Source organism: Phalacrocorax carbo, chromosome 6 (assembly GCF_963921805.1).
Source record: "Phalacrocorax carbo chromosome 6, bPhaCar2.1, whole genome shotgun sequence".
NCBI lineage: Eukaryota > Metazoa > Chordata > Aves > Suliformes > Phalacrocoracidae > Phalacrocorax > Phalacrocorax carbo.
The window spans coordinates 35,114,636-35,128,850 of NC_087518.1; the positions used below are offsets into that span (position 1 = coordinate 35,114,636).

At 56.6% G+C, this 14,215-nt stretch overlaps 2 protein-coding genes across 3 annotated transcripts; one reads left to right on the forward strand and one right to left on the reverse strand.

The window, feature by feature from the left end:
* Positions 1 to 4,962: 4,962 nt before the first annotated feature.
* FAM78B (family with sequence similarity 78 member B) lies at positions 4,963 to 7,688 on the reverse strand. The gene is made up of 2 exons (XM_064454657.1): positions 7,190 to 7,688; positions 4,963 to 5,866 (listed from the first exon to the last, which is right to left on the reverse strand). Exons 1-2 carry the CDS (start codon positions 7,450 to 7,452, stop codon positions 5,344 to 5,346), a joined length of 786 nt encoding a protein of 261 aa, XP_064310727.1. The 5' UTR covers positions 7,453 to 7,688; the 3' UTR covers positions 4,963 to 5,343.
* A 13-nt stretch (positions 7,689 to 7,701) lies between these two features.
* On the forward strand, positions 7,702 to 11,315 carry PLPP6 (phospholipid phosphatase 6). Of its 2 annotated transcripts, XM_064454660.1 has the most exons (3): positions 7,702 to 7,827; positions 8,072 to 8,537; positions 10,468 to 11,315. In XM_064454660.1, the coding sequence occupies exons 2-3, from the start codon at positions 8,129 to 8,131 to the stop codon at positions 10,836 to 10,838; spliced, it is 780 nt and encodes a 259-aa protein (XP_064310730.1). In that variant the 5' UTR covers positions 7,702 to 7,827; positions 8,072 to 8,128; the 3' UTR covers positions 10,839 to 11,315. The 2 variants fall into 2 exon arrangements, with proteins under 2 accessions (XP_064310730.1, XP_064310729.1); XM_064454659.1 differs by lacking the exon at positions 7,702 to 7,827 and having other exon boundaries at positions 7,923 to 8,537.
* The last annotated feature ends 2,900 nt before the right edge of the window (positions 11,316 to 14,215 follow it).

A 14,215-nucleotide genomic window follows, 5' to 3' on the forward strand; every position in this document is an offset into this window, starting at 1 on the left:
CCTAGGGCAGCAGAGCCCAGGGCAGTTTTGCCCTTTGCAGTGCCCCTGCTTTGCAGCAAAGCCTCAGCAGGGGAAAGGAAGAGATGTCTGCTCAGAGAACATACCTCTAACTGGCCTGCTGTTAGCTGCTGGGTGGGGGCTCCTACTCTGCTTCCCAGGGTGTGATACAGGGCATGTGAATGCCTCCCTGCTCTCCCGCACCTACACCTCAGGGATCTGTCAAGAGATGAGCAATGTTTTAATATAAAACACTAGGAAAGAAACCTGCTCACTGAATAACTCATAGGCTGTCTGCCAGCGTCTCTCAGTGCCCAATGCAGTCAGCAACACTCAAAATGAGCAGCTGTTAGAATTTGGCTAGCTCAGGGCACAACTGTACCCCACAGCAAGCAGGGACTAGTGGAGTTGATGGCCATGGTAAGGAATACACTGGATGCAATGAGCTACCCTCCAGCATCCCACAGGCCCTAATTCTGAGGCAGCACATGCACCCAGCTGGGATGCAGCCCATCAGTCCTTGGACAACATCTAGAGCCACTGGTTTCTCCCAGCACCCATTGCTGTCCTCCTTCACCCTGATGTGCAGGCCAGGCCATCCCACTGAGGATATCCTTCCCCAAACATGGCTGCATTTCAGAGAACTCTGTCTTTCATTATCAAAAAAAAAAAAAAAGGGTTTATATTAGTATTTAATTGCTGTCAGGAACTATAAAGTGAACGTTTTTATTTTTTCCCCAAATTACTTCTAAATGAAACTTCATTATGAAATTCTGCTTTATACCCATGTGTTATTTTTACTAGAAAACAAAATCACCTGCTGTCTGTGTTGACCCTTGTTCCCTCTCTTTCACTCTGCAGGAAGCGAGAGAGGGATATGTAATTTCAAAAGGGAAACATCCCTTTTCTTTGTAGTTTTTTTTTTTCAGCCTTATCAAGCTTGGCATCTTCCCTGCTTCCCTACAGCCGGGCTGCAAGAGCTCCTGGGTTTCTTGCTTGTCCCTCGGCACACAGCCCTTGCCTTGATCTGGTTTCCTAAAGGAAAAAAGGTTGTCTGCCTGGAAAGTGTGAGGCAGCCCAAGGACACAGCCCCGTGGCGAGCTTTGTGCCAACAGGCTGCTCCAGGCCTCCCCAGGGAAGGTGCACTGCAGGGTTAGTGTAACTTCTCTGGAAGGCACCTGCAAGTCAGGACAAGGAGGAGCAAGTCCCATCACCAGACCCAGGGGCTTAAAGCCAGCAGGGACAGCCACAGGTCCCACTGCTGAGCCAGGCAGGGGCTGACAGCTGAGAGCCCACGAATTCCTGCCTGCTCCCCTGCACCGCCATGGCCCAGAGACACAAGCCAGCCAGACGGACTCAAGCAAACACAGGGTTTGGTTCCAGTACAGCTCGAGTGGTTTTCTTTTAATCCCAGAGAAGTGAAATGCAACATTTGTTCGAGTTGGTAATAACATCCAGAGACAGAAGTCCAAGCCCCCTACTCGGTAAATAAGTCATTTGTGTTTAAGGCACTCTGCAAAACCAGCTTTCCTCTTCTTCTGATCTTCCCCACACGGCAGCAGAATACCTGGTTTGGTCTTTTCTCCATAGCAACACCGACATGTCCTGGCTTTTCTCACCATCTCTGGAAACTGGCAACAGCAAATACAGTTGGAGCCAAACGGAGAAATGCCAGGAGGCTGGGTCACTAAGTACAGATGGGCATGGGAGGGGGCATGGGGGCTTCATGCTTCTGCAGAAAGGGGACAGGCACCAGGTGTCTTCCCTGCAGGCACCAACATGATTCCCCTTCCTTTCTCCCCCAAAAGGGGACGGGAGCGCGGGGGCCCGCAAGCATCCCTCCCCAGTGGTGCTCCCAAATATGCAGCAGCACCCCAAAATGCAGGTGGCTGGGTGGCGGGGGGACCCCCAGCTGCCCCTGTCATGCAGCAGAAATGACCCCCCGACTTCCAGCCATCAATAAATACCAATAAATAACTTAAACCTTAAATAAATAAATAAATAATAAATAAATAAGTGACCCGCAGATGGGGACAGAGGGGAAGCAGCATCCCGAGGCTCAGGGCAAGAAAGGAGCAAGTGTTTCCATGGCCTGCCCCTCACTGAGATAATGGGGTGCTGGTACAAAGGAGGGGTGTGGGGAAGGGCTCCTGCTGGGGGCACCCATCAGTACGGCTGCAGGCTATGGGGATGTGAACTGAACCCAGACTCGCACACGGAGGAGCTCCTACCCACCGCCAGGCTCCACTGGTCAGTGCTACTGACCTCAGGGAGATGCTCACCCAGTGCCTCCATCCGAGTGTGAACACACACCTTTTGTGAACATGCAAAATGCCTGCAAATTTTTGCAACCATTGTTCGCAATTTTTTTTTGCAAACAACCTTTACAAACTTTGGGTGTTTTTTTTTAATGTGGAAATGACCACAAAGAAAACCCATGCATCAAACCAAGTTAAGTCCAGCCATCACAAGAGAAGCGGGCACAGGAGCCTGGAGAGGGGAACACAGCCATGGCCCCGGGGCTCGGCCAGAGCCTGCCTGCAGGCTGGGGAAGCCCTGGGAGTGCAGGCACATGGCTGCAGCCAGGCACCAAGTCCAACACCAGCACCAGGCAGCATGGAGCACCTCCCTGGGGATGTTGCAGACACACATGGACAGAAACAGCATCTGCTGCTGTCTTGGTGTCATGCCAACGCAGCAATGTGCCACGGCTCCAGCCAGCCAGCACACCCCAAAAGACAGCAATGAATGCAACAGCATCCCTGCACCAGCTCCCCCCCTCCCAGTTGGCTGGCACCACAGTGGTGCCACAGCAGCTCCCCAGGCTAACAGCTGGCGTGCAGCCCCCAAGAGCAGCCCCAGCCCTTCCCTGCAGGTCCTGGGGAGCTGGCTCGTGCAGCCTCTCTGGACACAGCATCCTCTCCCAGCCAGAAGCCCCCTGCGGGGCTGCCCATTTGTCAGGGAACCTCTTCCTCTGGCTTTTTAGCTCCAGTGCTGCCAGAGACACTTCTGTCCCACTGGGTCAAAACCACACATCTGCCTTATTTCAAACCAAAATGTACTTACCCCTCCTCCTCCTCCCCCAAATCTTAAGGAAAACTGTATTTAAAGTTTCTAACCCCCTTCCACATGCTTTTTGAAAAAATGAAACATCAGCAATGGAAAAAGCTGCTGTCGGTCCCGTACCAGGACAAAACCATGGGCAGACTCTCACAAGAGCAGGACATCGTCTCGTGCCGGCAAGCTCCCAGAAGCAGCTTTGCTCCAGAAAACACAGCAAACCAAAGCCCAGAGCCCCCTCTCCCTCCAAACCTCTCCCACCACAAGGCTGTAGCCCCCGCTGTGACCCAGATGTAGGCACCAAAAGCAGCAGGTTCCCAGCCTGCTTGCGAGGCCAAGCGGGAGGAGCAGGACCGCCAGCCCTGGTAAGGGGAAGTGTGCGTTGAGACGTCAAAATGCAACACTCCCAAAAGAAAAATAAATGAAGAATTGAATCAGCGGCAAACACTACTGAGAATAATAAGTAGCACAGGGATTTCACAGGGATTTTTGGTCTAAGATGCCTGGGGAGCCCCTTTGCCAGTGGGTACCAGGGTGCATATCCTGCCCTGGAAAAGCACAAGCCATGGCTGAAGCTTGGCCGTGCTGAGGAGCAATGCCACAGGGACGTGCTGGCACACCGCGGGGAGCAAAGCAGCGCTGGGCTGGAACATCCCAACAGCCAGGCTGAGGGCAGCACTGCTAATACTGCAGGAAAGCCTTTGCACAGAGGTGCCGAACACGGCGACTCCTCCTGGGTTCTCCTGGCAGTGGGACAGAAGGTGAGACCCAGCAGGAATTACCCACAACCCTGGGGCAGCACAAACCTCCCATGGTGCAAAGGCAGGGGTGTGAGACAGAGGAGCCACAGGGCTCACGCCAGGGTGGCAAATGGAGTGGAGAAAGCAGCAAAAGCCATAACCATCTGCCCACGAGTGACAGGGCACCTGCGGCATTGGTTGCACAGCCGCAGCATTCACCTCTGCTGCATCCCAAGGGCAAAGTGCAGGAAATGGCAGGTTACATCCCATGGCACCAACACTGCCCCACAGACCAGATGATGCCAGCCATCCAGGCAGTGAGGGGCGAGGAGAAAGGCAAATAAAACCCATTATGCTGCAAGCACCTGCAGCAGCAGGGGGCAGCGCACTTGCTGCCTCCTTCCCAGGCAAACTCAGGCCTGCCCCGCACAGCCTCTTCTCACATCCCTGCCTCTGACCCATGGAAAGGAGACCCCAACCCCTGCAGAGCCTGCGGAGTTACCACAAGGCGTGTTGACCCCTCCCCACCAGTGCTGGCATCCCCGTCGGTATCTACCCTGCTCCCTGGGGGCTGAGGAGGAAGGGAGTCTCCATGTAAGCCAGCATTTGTGTGGAAAATGAGCAAGCACCCAACTTCTTGCAAGGGACTTGGATCCGCAGTGGAAGTGTGCGAGCCCCAGGGCACCTCCAAGCTGGTTTGGGTACCCCATGGTCAGCAAGCGCCTGGTCACCGTGGGTTGGGTGAACTGGCTCCTGATTTCTCGCTCAGCTGAGAATCAGGTTTGCTTCCTTAAGAGAAGGGCTGGTGGGATTTGGGGTGGGGGGAAGGTTGAGGAGCTGCAAAGATTTAGTGCACCTTAAAACAAAAGGACATCTAACCTGCCCTTAGATCTCACTCCAAGACGGAAAAGAGCTATGGCATCTCCTACACTCACAACTACTCCAAACACACCCAGACACATGCAAACCATCCCACTTCCCATCAGCTGCGTAAAACCCCTCCTGGGCAGCGGCAACGGCCAGCACCAGGCTCCCGCTCTGCTCCCAGGCCCTCCCGCCCAGTCCCAGTGGGCAGGGCGAGGGGACGATTATCGATCCAAAATGCATAGGTATAGACACCACGGGGACAGCCACACCCCAGTGGGAAAGGTCACCGCAGGAGCCCTCCGCGTCCAGCAGGCACGGTCTCCACTTCTACCTCCAGTTGGGTGGAAAGCAGCATTTGCCACAGGCACGGTTCAATCGCACTCATGCTCCTTGCATTGCCCTGCAAGGAAAGACGAGTCGTTTAGGTCAGACAGCCTCTTTGCCAGCTGCAAGTCCCTAGAAGTACTCAATTCCTCTTCCTGGGAAATCCTCCAGCTCAGTGATCCCTCTTCTGTGCCCCGTGCCGGCCAGGCTCTCTTTCTGACTAAGGAGGAGCCACATTTCCAACCACAGCTACAAAGGCAGGAGAACCAAAGAGGTCTGCTTTGGCTCAGAAACCCCGTTCATCTGCAGCAGGCTGACAGCACCCAGGTCCTCACACACGTGCCCTGGCGCCACTCTACTTGGGAGGTATCACAACTATAGGCTGGCCTCGCTTGGGTCTCCACATGAGGACTTGGGCATCGTTGGCGTTGGGTTTCACTAGTGCGTTTGGTGGGATGGGCTCCATCCTGCTGAGGATCCGGGGCTGCTCTTGCTGAGTCCTTCCCACCAGCCGTGCCCGCTGCCCCAGCAGCTGCATGGGATCGACCTCAATGTCCACTCGCATCCTCCACTTTATAGTCTGCAAGATGATCTTTTCCTTGGTGGTGGTGTTCATGGCCACCAGCCATGTGGTAAAGCTCTGGTCCCTTTTAATCCTGGTAAGCAGTGGCACATTACTGTTGCTCACAGGGACAGCCCACGTCACGCTGGGGTAGAAATTGTCATTCATGCTCACCGAGAACCTGGAGATCTTGTTAGTGGGCCCGACCAGGGTCACAGTTTCTGTGGTGTTTCCGTACCACGGATAGCTCACGCCATCCGAATCGCTGATGGCTTTTACTCTTCCTTCTCGTAGGTCGGGCAGCTCCCAGCTTGATCTAGCAAATGGGAAGAGAAAGGCCAGGTTAGAGGGGAAACAGCAGTGACAGCACGCAGCGAGGGACAGTGAGGGAGGGATGAGGAGGCAAGCAGCTTAGGGACCCTCCCCCCGTCTGCAGCAAGCTCTCAAGGACCTCCTTCAAGAATAAATTTGGCTTCAGTTCCTTCACCAAGCCAGTCACGGCTAGCTGAAGCCTTTGTTCTGCCAGAAAAACGCTATTTTCATTAACCTGCAATCAAACCAACTGGGCCAAAAATCATTGCTGAGTCTCTGGGGCTGCCCTCTCCTTAATCAGCTCCTGCGCCAGAGGAGAACAGCCTTCCCCATCTGCCAGCTGCAGCACTGCGACCATGGCACTGGCCAAGCCTGTCAGCAGCCCCCTCCTGCGATAAAACTCTGATTTTTATGCCTCTAAATACATACGCCTGCACAGAGACACATACAATAATTAAACACCACAATTATGCCTGTCGCTGGTGTGATGAAATCCCTGCAATATGGCTGGGGGGGGAAAATTCCAGCCCGAATCTTGGCTGCTGACCATGTTAGCAACACCGCACGGCTACGGCGAGGGAGACGATCGCCATGTGGCAATTACAAACGGTGAGCTTTGGCGAAACCTCCTGCTCAGTCCAAGCTCTGGCTTCAAATGCATCTGGGGTCTGGAGCTGCCTGCAAGCAGCTAGGGACACCCAGCTGCCGTCACCCTGAGAAGGGACGACCTCTGCTCACTCCAACGTCCCCAAGCGCTCCAGTGCCACGTGCAAATGATTCTGCCATGATACAAGGAGGTGGGCAGGCAGCACGAGGGCCCACAGCTCCCCAGAGCGAGGCAAGAGGGCAAATCCCCCAGCACTGCCTGTGCACACAACATCACCCCTGAAGAAACGCTACTTGATGGGGGACAGCAGCCGCAAACCCCTCGAACGAGCGAGCTTCAGGCTGCCCGGCCAGTGCGGGAGCCGGCTGCAGGACGAGCGTGGGTGCTGCTCGGGCTGGGGTCAGGTCTGAAGGCGGCCGGGACAGTGCTGGGAGCAGGCGCTGGGGTGAAGGCGATGCTTCTGCAGTGCTGTGGGTGCAGGCATGGGCTGAGGGTGCAACACCTGGTGCTTGGGGGTGCAGCGCCCGGGAGGCGGCCGTCTGGGCGGACGCCCGCAGCCGGTGCCCGGTGCCCGGTGCCGTACCCAACCCGCTGCCCACCGCCGAGCCTCCCTTCCCCCGTGCCCACTCCCGCCCCGGTGCAACCGGGTGGCCGCGCCCGGTGCGGGGCCCCGCCCCCCACCCCAGCCCGGTGCGGGGGTGCCGGTGCCGGTGCGCTCACACGCCGAGGTCGCTGTAGGTGTTGTAGAACTCCATGTGGTTGCAGGCCTGGATCCAGCCCACCACCCAGGTGTGCCGCCGGGCGATGGGCGGCATGAGGACGCGGGCCGAGGCGCGGAAGTAGGGCGTGCGGTACCGCAGCACCACCGGCGAGCTCTCCTCGATGGCGGTAGCCGCCGGCTCGATGGTGGCCGACACGTCCGACACCACGATCTGCTCCCGACGCACCCGCGCCTTGCAGGCCACGCTCTGCAGGCACCCCATTGCCGCCGCCGCGTTGTCACCCGCCGCCGCCGCCGCCGAGCCGCGGGGCCGGGGGGGCGGCCCGTCCCCCCGCCGCCGCCCGCCCCCCGCCGCCGCCGCCGCCGCCGCCGCCGCCGCCGCCCATTGCCGCCCGCGCACCGGTGCCCGCACCGGCGCCGGCAGGGCGAAGGCGCCGCCGCCGCCGAGCCCCTTGCGGCCCTCGCCGGCTGCCGTACGCCGGCCGGGTCGGGCACGGGAGGCGGGGTGGGGCGGGGCGGGGCGGGGCGGGACCTCCGCGGCGCCAGGGGGCGCCGCAGCCCCGCCCGGGGGCGTCCTGGCTCCATGGCAACCGGTCACGTCACGGAGGGAGGCGGAAGAGGAAGCGGGGCTGTACCGGTACCGGGCAGGGGCAGGGGCGCGGGCGGGCGGCTAGCAGCCGGGGGGGCTCCTGAGGTGGGGGGCGGGACCACGGACACACCGGGAGGGGGGAGCTGGGCCCCGGTGGCGGGAGGTGGGTGCGGGCAGGCCGCGGGGGTCGGGTCGGGGCCTGCAGCTGGTTGCGGTGAGGGGGAGGAGAAGCGGGACCGGGCAGGGGGTGACAGGCGGGGTCCTGAGCGGCTCGCCCGGGTCCCGGTGCCAGAGCAGGCCCGGCGGCCTGTGACCGGCCACCGCCTCCGCCTTGCCGCCTCCTCCCGCCATGCCGAGTCCCCGGAGCAGCCGTGAACGACGCGCCGGCGGCAGCAACAGCAGCCGCCTGGAGTTCCTCTCCCTCGTGAGCCAGCGCAGCCCCGGCGCCCCAGAGAGCCCGTCACGCCGCAGGGAGTCGGGCGGCTCCGCGGTGGCCCCGCTGCCCGAGGAGGACTGCATGAAGCTGAACCCCTCCTTTCTGGGCATCGCTCTCAGCTCCCTTCTCGCCATCGACCTCTGGGCCTCCAAGCGCCTGGGCGTGTGCGCTGGAGAGGGCTCGGCCTGGGGCAGCGCACGTCCCCTCATGAAGGTCATCGAGGTTTCAGGGCATGGCATCCCTTGGCTGCTGGGCACTTGCTACGGGCTCTGCCAGAGCGACAACTCGGCAGCCAGGGAAGTGCTGCTCAACCTGCTCTTCGGTGAGGCTGGGGACTCACCAAAGGGCTCTGCGGGTGGGGGCTGGCTGGAACCAAGGTGGGAGGATGCAACCTGAAGGATGGGGCAGAGCTGAGTAAACCTCAGCCTCCTAAAGCCCTGAAGGAGCCCACTGGTTTTGAGTAACTGCTACAGGCTTGTCTGGGGTGTCTGGTGCCAGAGTGAGTAGCCCTGCAGCTGGAGGACACAGTGGTGTGGGTGTGGCTCCTCTGTCACAGCTCCAACCACACACTGTGAATCTCCCAATAGCTAAACTGCTGCAGTTGCGCAAAACTTTTTCAGGGAGATGAACTCTCAGTTTTTCACCTTATCGGAACAGCACGTTCCATCTGCAGCTGCCTAATGTTGAGACACCAGCCTGTTCCCTGAAAAGCTGCTCTGGCACACAGATACGTGCACCCTTGGGCTCCCTGCAGGCTGTACCTGCTCAGATTGATCCGTATCAGCCAATGAGGAAACTTAGTTTAAAGCATGCATTTTAATTTTGTGAGGTGTAATATTCCCCACCTAACATCCTGACCTATACAAGTATACTTAGGTGTTTCACTTTCGCTCATTTAGAAGCTCATTTAGAAAATAGCTCCAGAGCTACAGACCTTTTCTAGATCCTAGTTCTTTTATTAAGTTGCAAATAATTGGTATCTCACCATCATCATTTGGTGGGAAACATGGGTTTGTGCATCTTTTTCACCTAACAGCGCATGGTTAAATTACAGTCTCACAGCAGAGCTGTGAGAAGGGTCTGGAGGCCTCTGACCTAAGCTCTGCTCTGAGACAGTGTCCCAGCACTGGGGCCTTGTCTGGTCCTCAGCACTCCAGGCCAGAGCCACCTGCCTCTCTGAGGCCCTGTCCCAGGGTTGCAGCACCCAAATCGGGAAGGGGTTTCTCCTGATTTCCAAGTTGAATCTTCCAAACAATATTAAAAAAAAAGCAAAGCAACAGAACTAGGTTTACATGTGGAAAAAAAATATTTGATCTTAAATGATTAACCAGAGGGACTGCACTGAAATGACTGAAAGATTTGGTGCCCAGAAACAAGCCTTAGGACAAGCAGAAATCAGTCCCTCAGCACAAGACTTCTTTGGAAGAAGTACCCCTGGCTGTGACTGCTGCGCTAGTTGAGCTACCAGGGATGGAGAAACCACCCTCTGCCCTAAGTGAGAAGCAGCTCTTGCCAAATACTGGCTGAAGAATTCTCTCATGTGCTTCACCTCTGACTTCTACCCCACAACCTTTAGCTCTTTATCTGGCATTACTTAAATCATCCTTTATTAAGCTGTTGGAAAAGAAAAAAAGCATGGTTAACTTCCTAGCATTAATCCCCCACAGCAGCAGAGAAAAGACAGACCATAGTAGGCCTGGCAGTGCCATGTGAGCTCAGGGCCCCTCACCTTGAGCTGTTGTTGAATGGGGTTGATCATTCACCCAGGTCCGTTTCAACCCCAGCCAGAAGGGTAGAAAGAACAATGCTGAGTCAGTACGGGCTGTCAGGAATGGAGTTGTGGGGAATATTAACCCTCCTGTTGTCTTCAGATTAAGGGTAAGTTTGAGCCCTAAGTCACAGTGAGATCAGATTTTACACAGAAAGAAGAGCTCTTGGCGGCGTCCCGGCCAAGGCCTGTTGCTGGCAACATCAGCAGAGGATCTGGCATTGCACAAGGGCTGCGTGCAGCAAGAGTGGAGATTGAAGATGTGCTCGTGCTGGAGAAGGCCAAGCGCTGGATGAGTGCCACGCTCTCCCTAGCCGGCCATCATAGCCATGGGAAACACTGCCTTCACTTAGCAGGCTGTGGTAGCTACAGCCTTGTTTTCTTAGCTAGTGACTCTGGTGTCATTCTTGCCTTGTCTCCCATGGCAGGGGGGAGAGGGAAAAAAAACTTCCTTTCTTGCTCACTCACTGTTACTGTCTCCTAGCATTGCTGCTGGATCTGGTGCTGGTGGCAGTGGTGAAAGGGCTCGTTAAGCGTCGGCGGCCCACCCACAACAAGATGGACATGTTCGTCACCATCTCAGTGGACAAGTACTCCTTCCCGTCAGGCCATGCCACCAGAGCCGCCCTGGTGTGCCGCTTTGTTCTGCACCACCTGGTGCTCGCCGTCCCACTGCGGGTCCTCATGGTGCTCTGGGCTCTCATTGTCGGCATTTCAAGGGTCATGCTGGGCAGGCACAACGTGACGGACGTGCTCTTCGGTTTGCTGCTGGGCTACACGCTGTACAGCGTGGTGGAGTACTGCTGGCTGTCCCCACTCAACGCGCCTGCCATCTTTGCGCTCTGGAGCCATTGATGGCTGGGTCCCTCCCAAAGGAGGAGCCGGGTACCCAGTTTTCTAAGCGTCCACAGGGAGGGGATACTGGGACTTGAACTCTCATCCTAGACCCCGTCTATCCAGCCAAGACTTCAATGCTAGCAGTTCTGCAGGCTCCCGGGCCCACATTCAGACGTTTGGTGCCATCCTGCCCTCCTGACATACCGTCAGGCAGGGTGTGCACTGACCAAGCAGCTGCGCTGATGGAACCATCCTGTGAAAAACCAGTCTCTGCAGAGCCCTGGGAAGGCTCAGCACATTCATCCAGCAGCTCACTCTTGATACTGTGAAATATCAATATTGATAATGTGAAAAGCATGCCCTTGCTGGGCACCTGTTGCATTAGCCTGTGGTGTATGTGGTAGCTGTGGCTTTGCAGAGATTCCTCTGCAATCGCCCATGTATCTGTATGCTGTAAATACACTGATCGTGTTGCTGTCATGAGCGTGCCCTGCACAGCCTGCTGCAGAATGCCTGCCTGGAGGGGACTCACTGGGGTCTGTCCTCAGGTTTATAAAGAGCTCTGCCTTCTTAAGCAACGTGCCTCTTCCCTACTGCGTTTGAATTGAGCATTGCACCGAGGCCAGGTCGCAGCCAACAAAGACAAAAGCACCTGGCTATTAGTGCCATGGGGAAAGAATGGTGCAACTGAGGGTTTGGTCCACCCATGCCATTTCTAAGAGAGCAGGTAACTGGGGAAGCAGCTCCCAGCAACACCCTGCTGTTGAAGCCCTGGGGCAGAGATTACAGCTCCTTCCCCCCTCCACAGGACTTTCGGTCTCCCAGCGGGTACTGCGCATTCCCAGCAACTCCTGTTTGTCAGCACATTACCAATGCTGCTGACAGCATGCTGCGGAGTCAGTCCCTTCCCCATAGCCATGGCTAGCAACACACCCTACCCAGACTGCTGGGCAGCCCCGGGAGCTGAGCCTCACCTGCACCTCCCACAGCAAGGGGCCTTGGCTCTGCCAACAACTGCTGGGGCCCCCTGTGCTCCAGGCAGGCTGTTTTTCATAGCAGACTGCTTGTCCTTGGCAGGAAGGGACCATGAGGAGTCTCTGTAATGAGCCAGGGCTGAGACTGAGACAGAAAAGTACAGGAACCACAGCCAGGCAGGGAGTGAGGGCTCTGGAGTGAGCTTAAATAGTGCCCCAGCATGTGGGTGGGGTGACTGGGCGCAGGTGAGGTTCGTCATGGCCATTAAGGCCTATTAGTGCGCTCAGGCCCAGGAAGACACGGATTATAGAATCATAGAATCGTTAAGGTTGGAAAAGACCTCTGAGATCATCAAGTCCTACCGTCAACCCAACGCCACCATGCCTCCTAAACCATGTCCCAAAGTGCCACGTCTACATGTTTTTTCAACACCTCCAGGGATGGTGACACCACCACCTCTCTGGGCAGCCTGTTCCAATGCCTGACCACTCTTTCAGTAAAGACATTTTCCCTAATACCCAATCTAAACCTTCCCTGATGCAGCTTGAGGCCATTTCCTCTCATCCTATCTCTAATAACGTGGGAGAAGAGACCAACACCCACCTCACTACAACCTCCTGTCTGGTAGCTGTAGAGAGCGATAAGGTCTCCCCTCAGCCTCCTCTTCTCCAGGCTAAACAACCCCAGCTCCCTCAGCCGCTCCTCGTAAGACTTGTTCTCCAGACCCTTCACCAGTTTCGTTGCCCTTCTCTGGACACACTCCAGCACCTCAACGTCCTTCTTGTAGTGAGAGGCCCAAAACTGAACACAGCATTCAAGGTGTGGCCTCACCAGTGCTGAGGACTGGGGCATGGTCACTTGCCTACTCCTGCTGGCCACACTATTCCTGATACAAGCCAGGATGCTGACACCCTTTCTTGCTTCACCAAGAATTGAGAACTCAATCATATCATGGTCGCTGAGCCCAAGACGGCCTCCGACCACCACATCTCACACCAGTCCTTCTCTGTTTAAACCATAGATCAAGCGAGGCGCCTCCCCTGGTCGGCTCACTTACCAGCTGCATCAGGAAGTTATCTTCCACACACTCCAGAAACCTCCTAGACTGTTTCCTCTCTGCTGTGTTGTATTTCCAGCAGACGTGCAGTAAATTGAAGTTCCCCCACAAGAACAAGGGCAACTGATTGTGATGCATCTGCCAGCTGCTTGTAGAATGTTTCTTCTACCTCTTCAACCTGGCTGGGTGGTCTGTAACAGACCCCCAGCGGGATATCTGCCGTGTTGGCCTTCCCCCTCATCCTTACCCATAAGCACTCGACCTTATCATCACAATTGTTAAGTTCTATACAATCAAAACACTCCCTAACATACAGAGCCACCCCATTAAGTCGTATTAAAACCAGGCAGTGTTGAAGAGTGCTGTTCCTCTGGGTGAAGTGTGCAGGAACAGCCTGAGGTCCACTGGTACAAGCACCCTGGCTCTGTCTCTCACCCAGCATCAGCTATACAGGGGCTGAAATGAAAGCGCTTGGCACGACAAGGTTCCCCCAGAGCTGAACCATGACCTAGTGGCATCGTGAGCCGATAAAGCTACCAGCTTTGGTATGCACTCCAATCTGGGACTCGTACAGTGACCAAATTAGAAAAAATCCCCTGGGTTGCAATGTATGCCCAGCAGCCGGCTGGGCTGGTCCGGCATGTGCACGGCAGCACCGAGCCATTCTGGCCAGCCCTCCGGCCCCAAGGCAGAGACAAACTCTGTGATGGCTGCAGGATCACGGGCAGGTGGCACGCTCCAGTGTAGTCAGGGTTTGGGGCAACCAGGGCTGCTTGAGCTGTGCCAAAACTTCTTAGCTCTACAAAAGCTCCCAAGTACGGGGTGCTTTTCATCCAGGCGGTTCTTACAGCCATTGGAGTCTTCCTCTTCAGACCAGGGAGGAGTATGGCAGCAACTCTGTGCATCTGTGGATTGTCCCCACATGCATGTGCATGCCAGAAGTTGCTCCTGACTCACATGCAGGACCCTCCGTGAGCTGCTTGGTGGCACCCACCATTACCAGTGCACAGCCCCGTTGGGTCACGGGCTGCCCTGCTGCCATCTCATCTCTGCCCTGCTTCTCCCCGCCTCTGCCAGCGAGACCTTGGTCTCCTCTTCTGCTTGTCACTTGTCACTGCGCCTCCAAGCACGGGTGCCAGCTCGCTGATAGGAAGGAGGAGACTGGTGCTTTCTGCTTCGCTAGCCCCACGGCACCTCTGTCCCCTGTGGAAGCACTGAGCAGACGTGTCTGCACACACTGCCCACCACTGTGTCCGCCCTGGGTGCTTGCCAGGCAGCGAGGACCATGGCTTTCCTGCAGACATCAACAAGCTGGTCTTGGCCAAAATGTCATGGCTTGACCCTGGTGCACTCCTGCCGTCCC

Coding starts and splice junctions, on each gene's coding strand:
- FAM78B (XM_064454657.1), bottom strand. CDS start 7,452: ATGGGGTGCCTGCAGAGCGTGGCCTGCAAGGCGCGGGTGCGTCGGGAG. Junction 5,867..7,189: donor ACCTACAGCGACCTCGGCGT/GTGAGCGCACCG, acceptor CCCATTTGCTAG/ATCAAGCTGGGAGCTGCCCG.
- PLPP6 (XM_064454660.1), top strand. CDS start 8,129: ATGCCGAGTCCCCGGAGCAGCCGTGAACGACGCGCCGGCGGCAGCAAC. Junction 8,538..10,467: donor GCTGCTCAACCTGCTCTTCG/GTGAGGCTGGGG, acceptor ACTGTCTCCTAG/CATTGCTGCTGGATCTGGTG.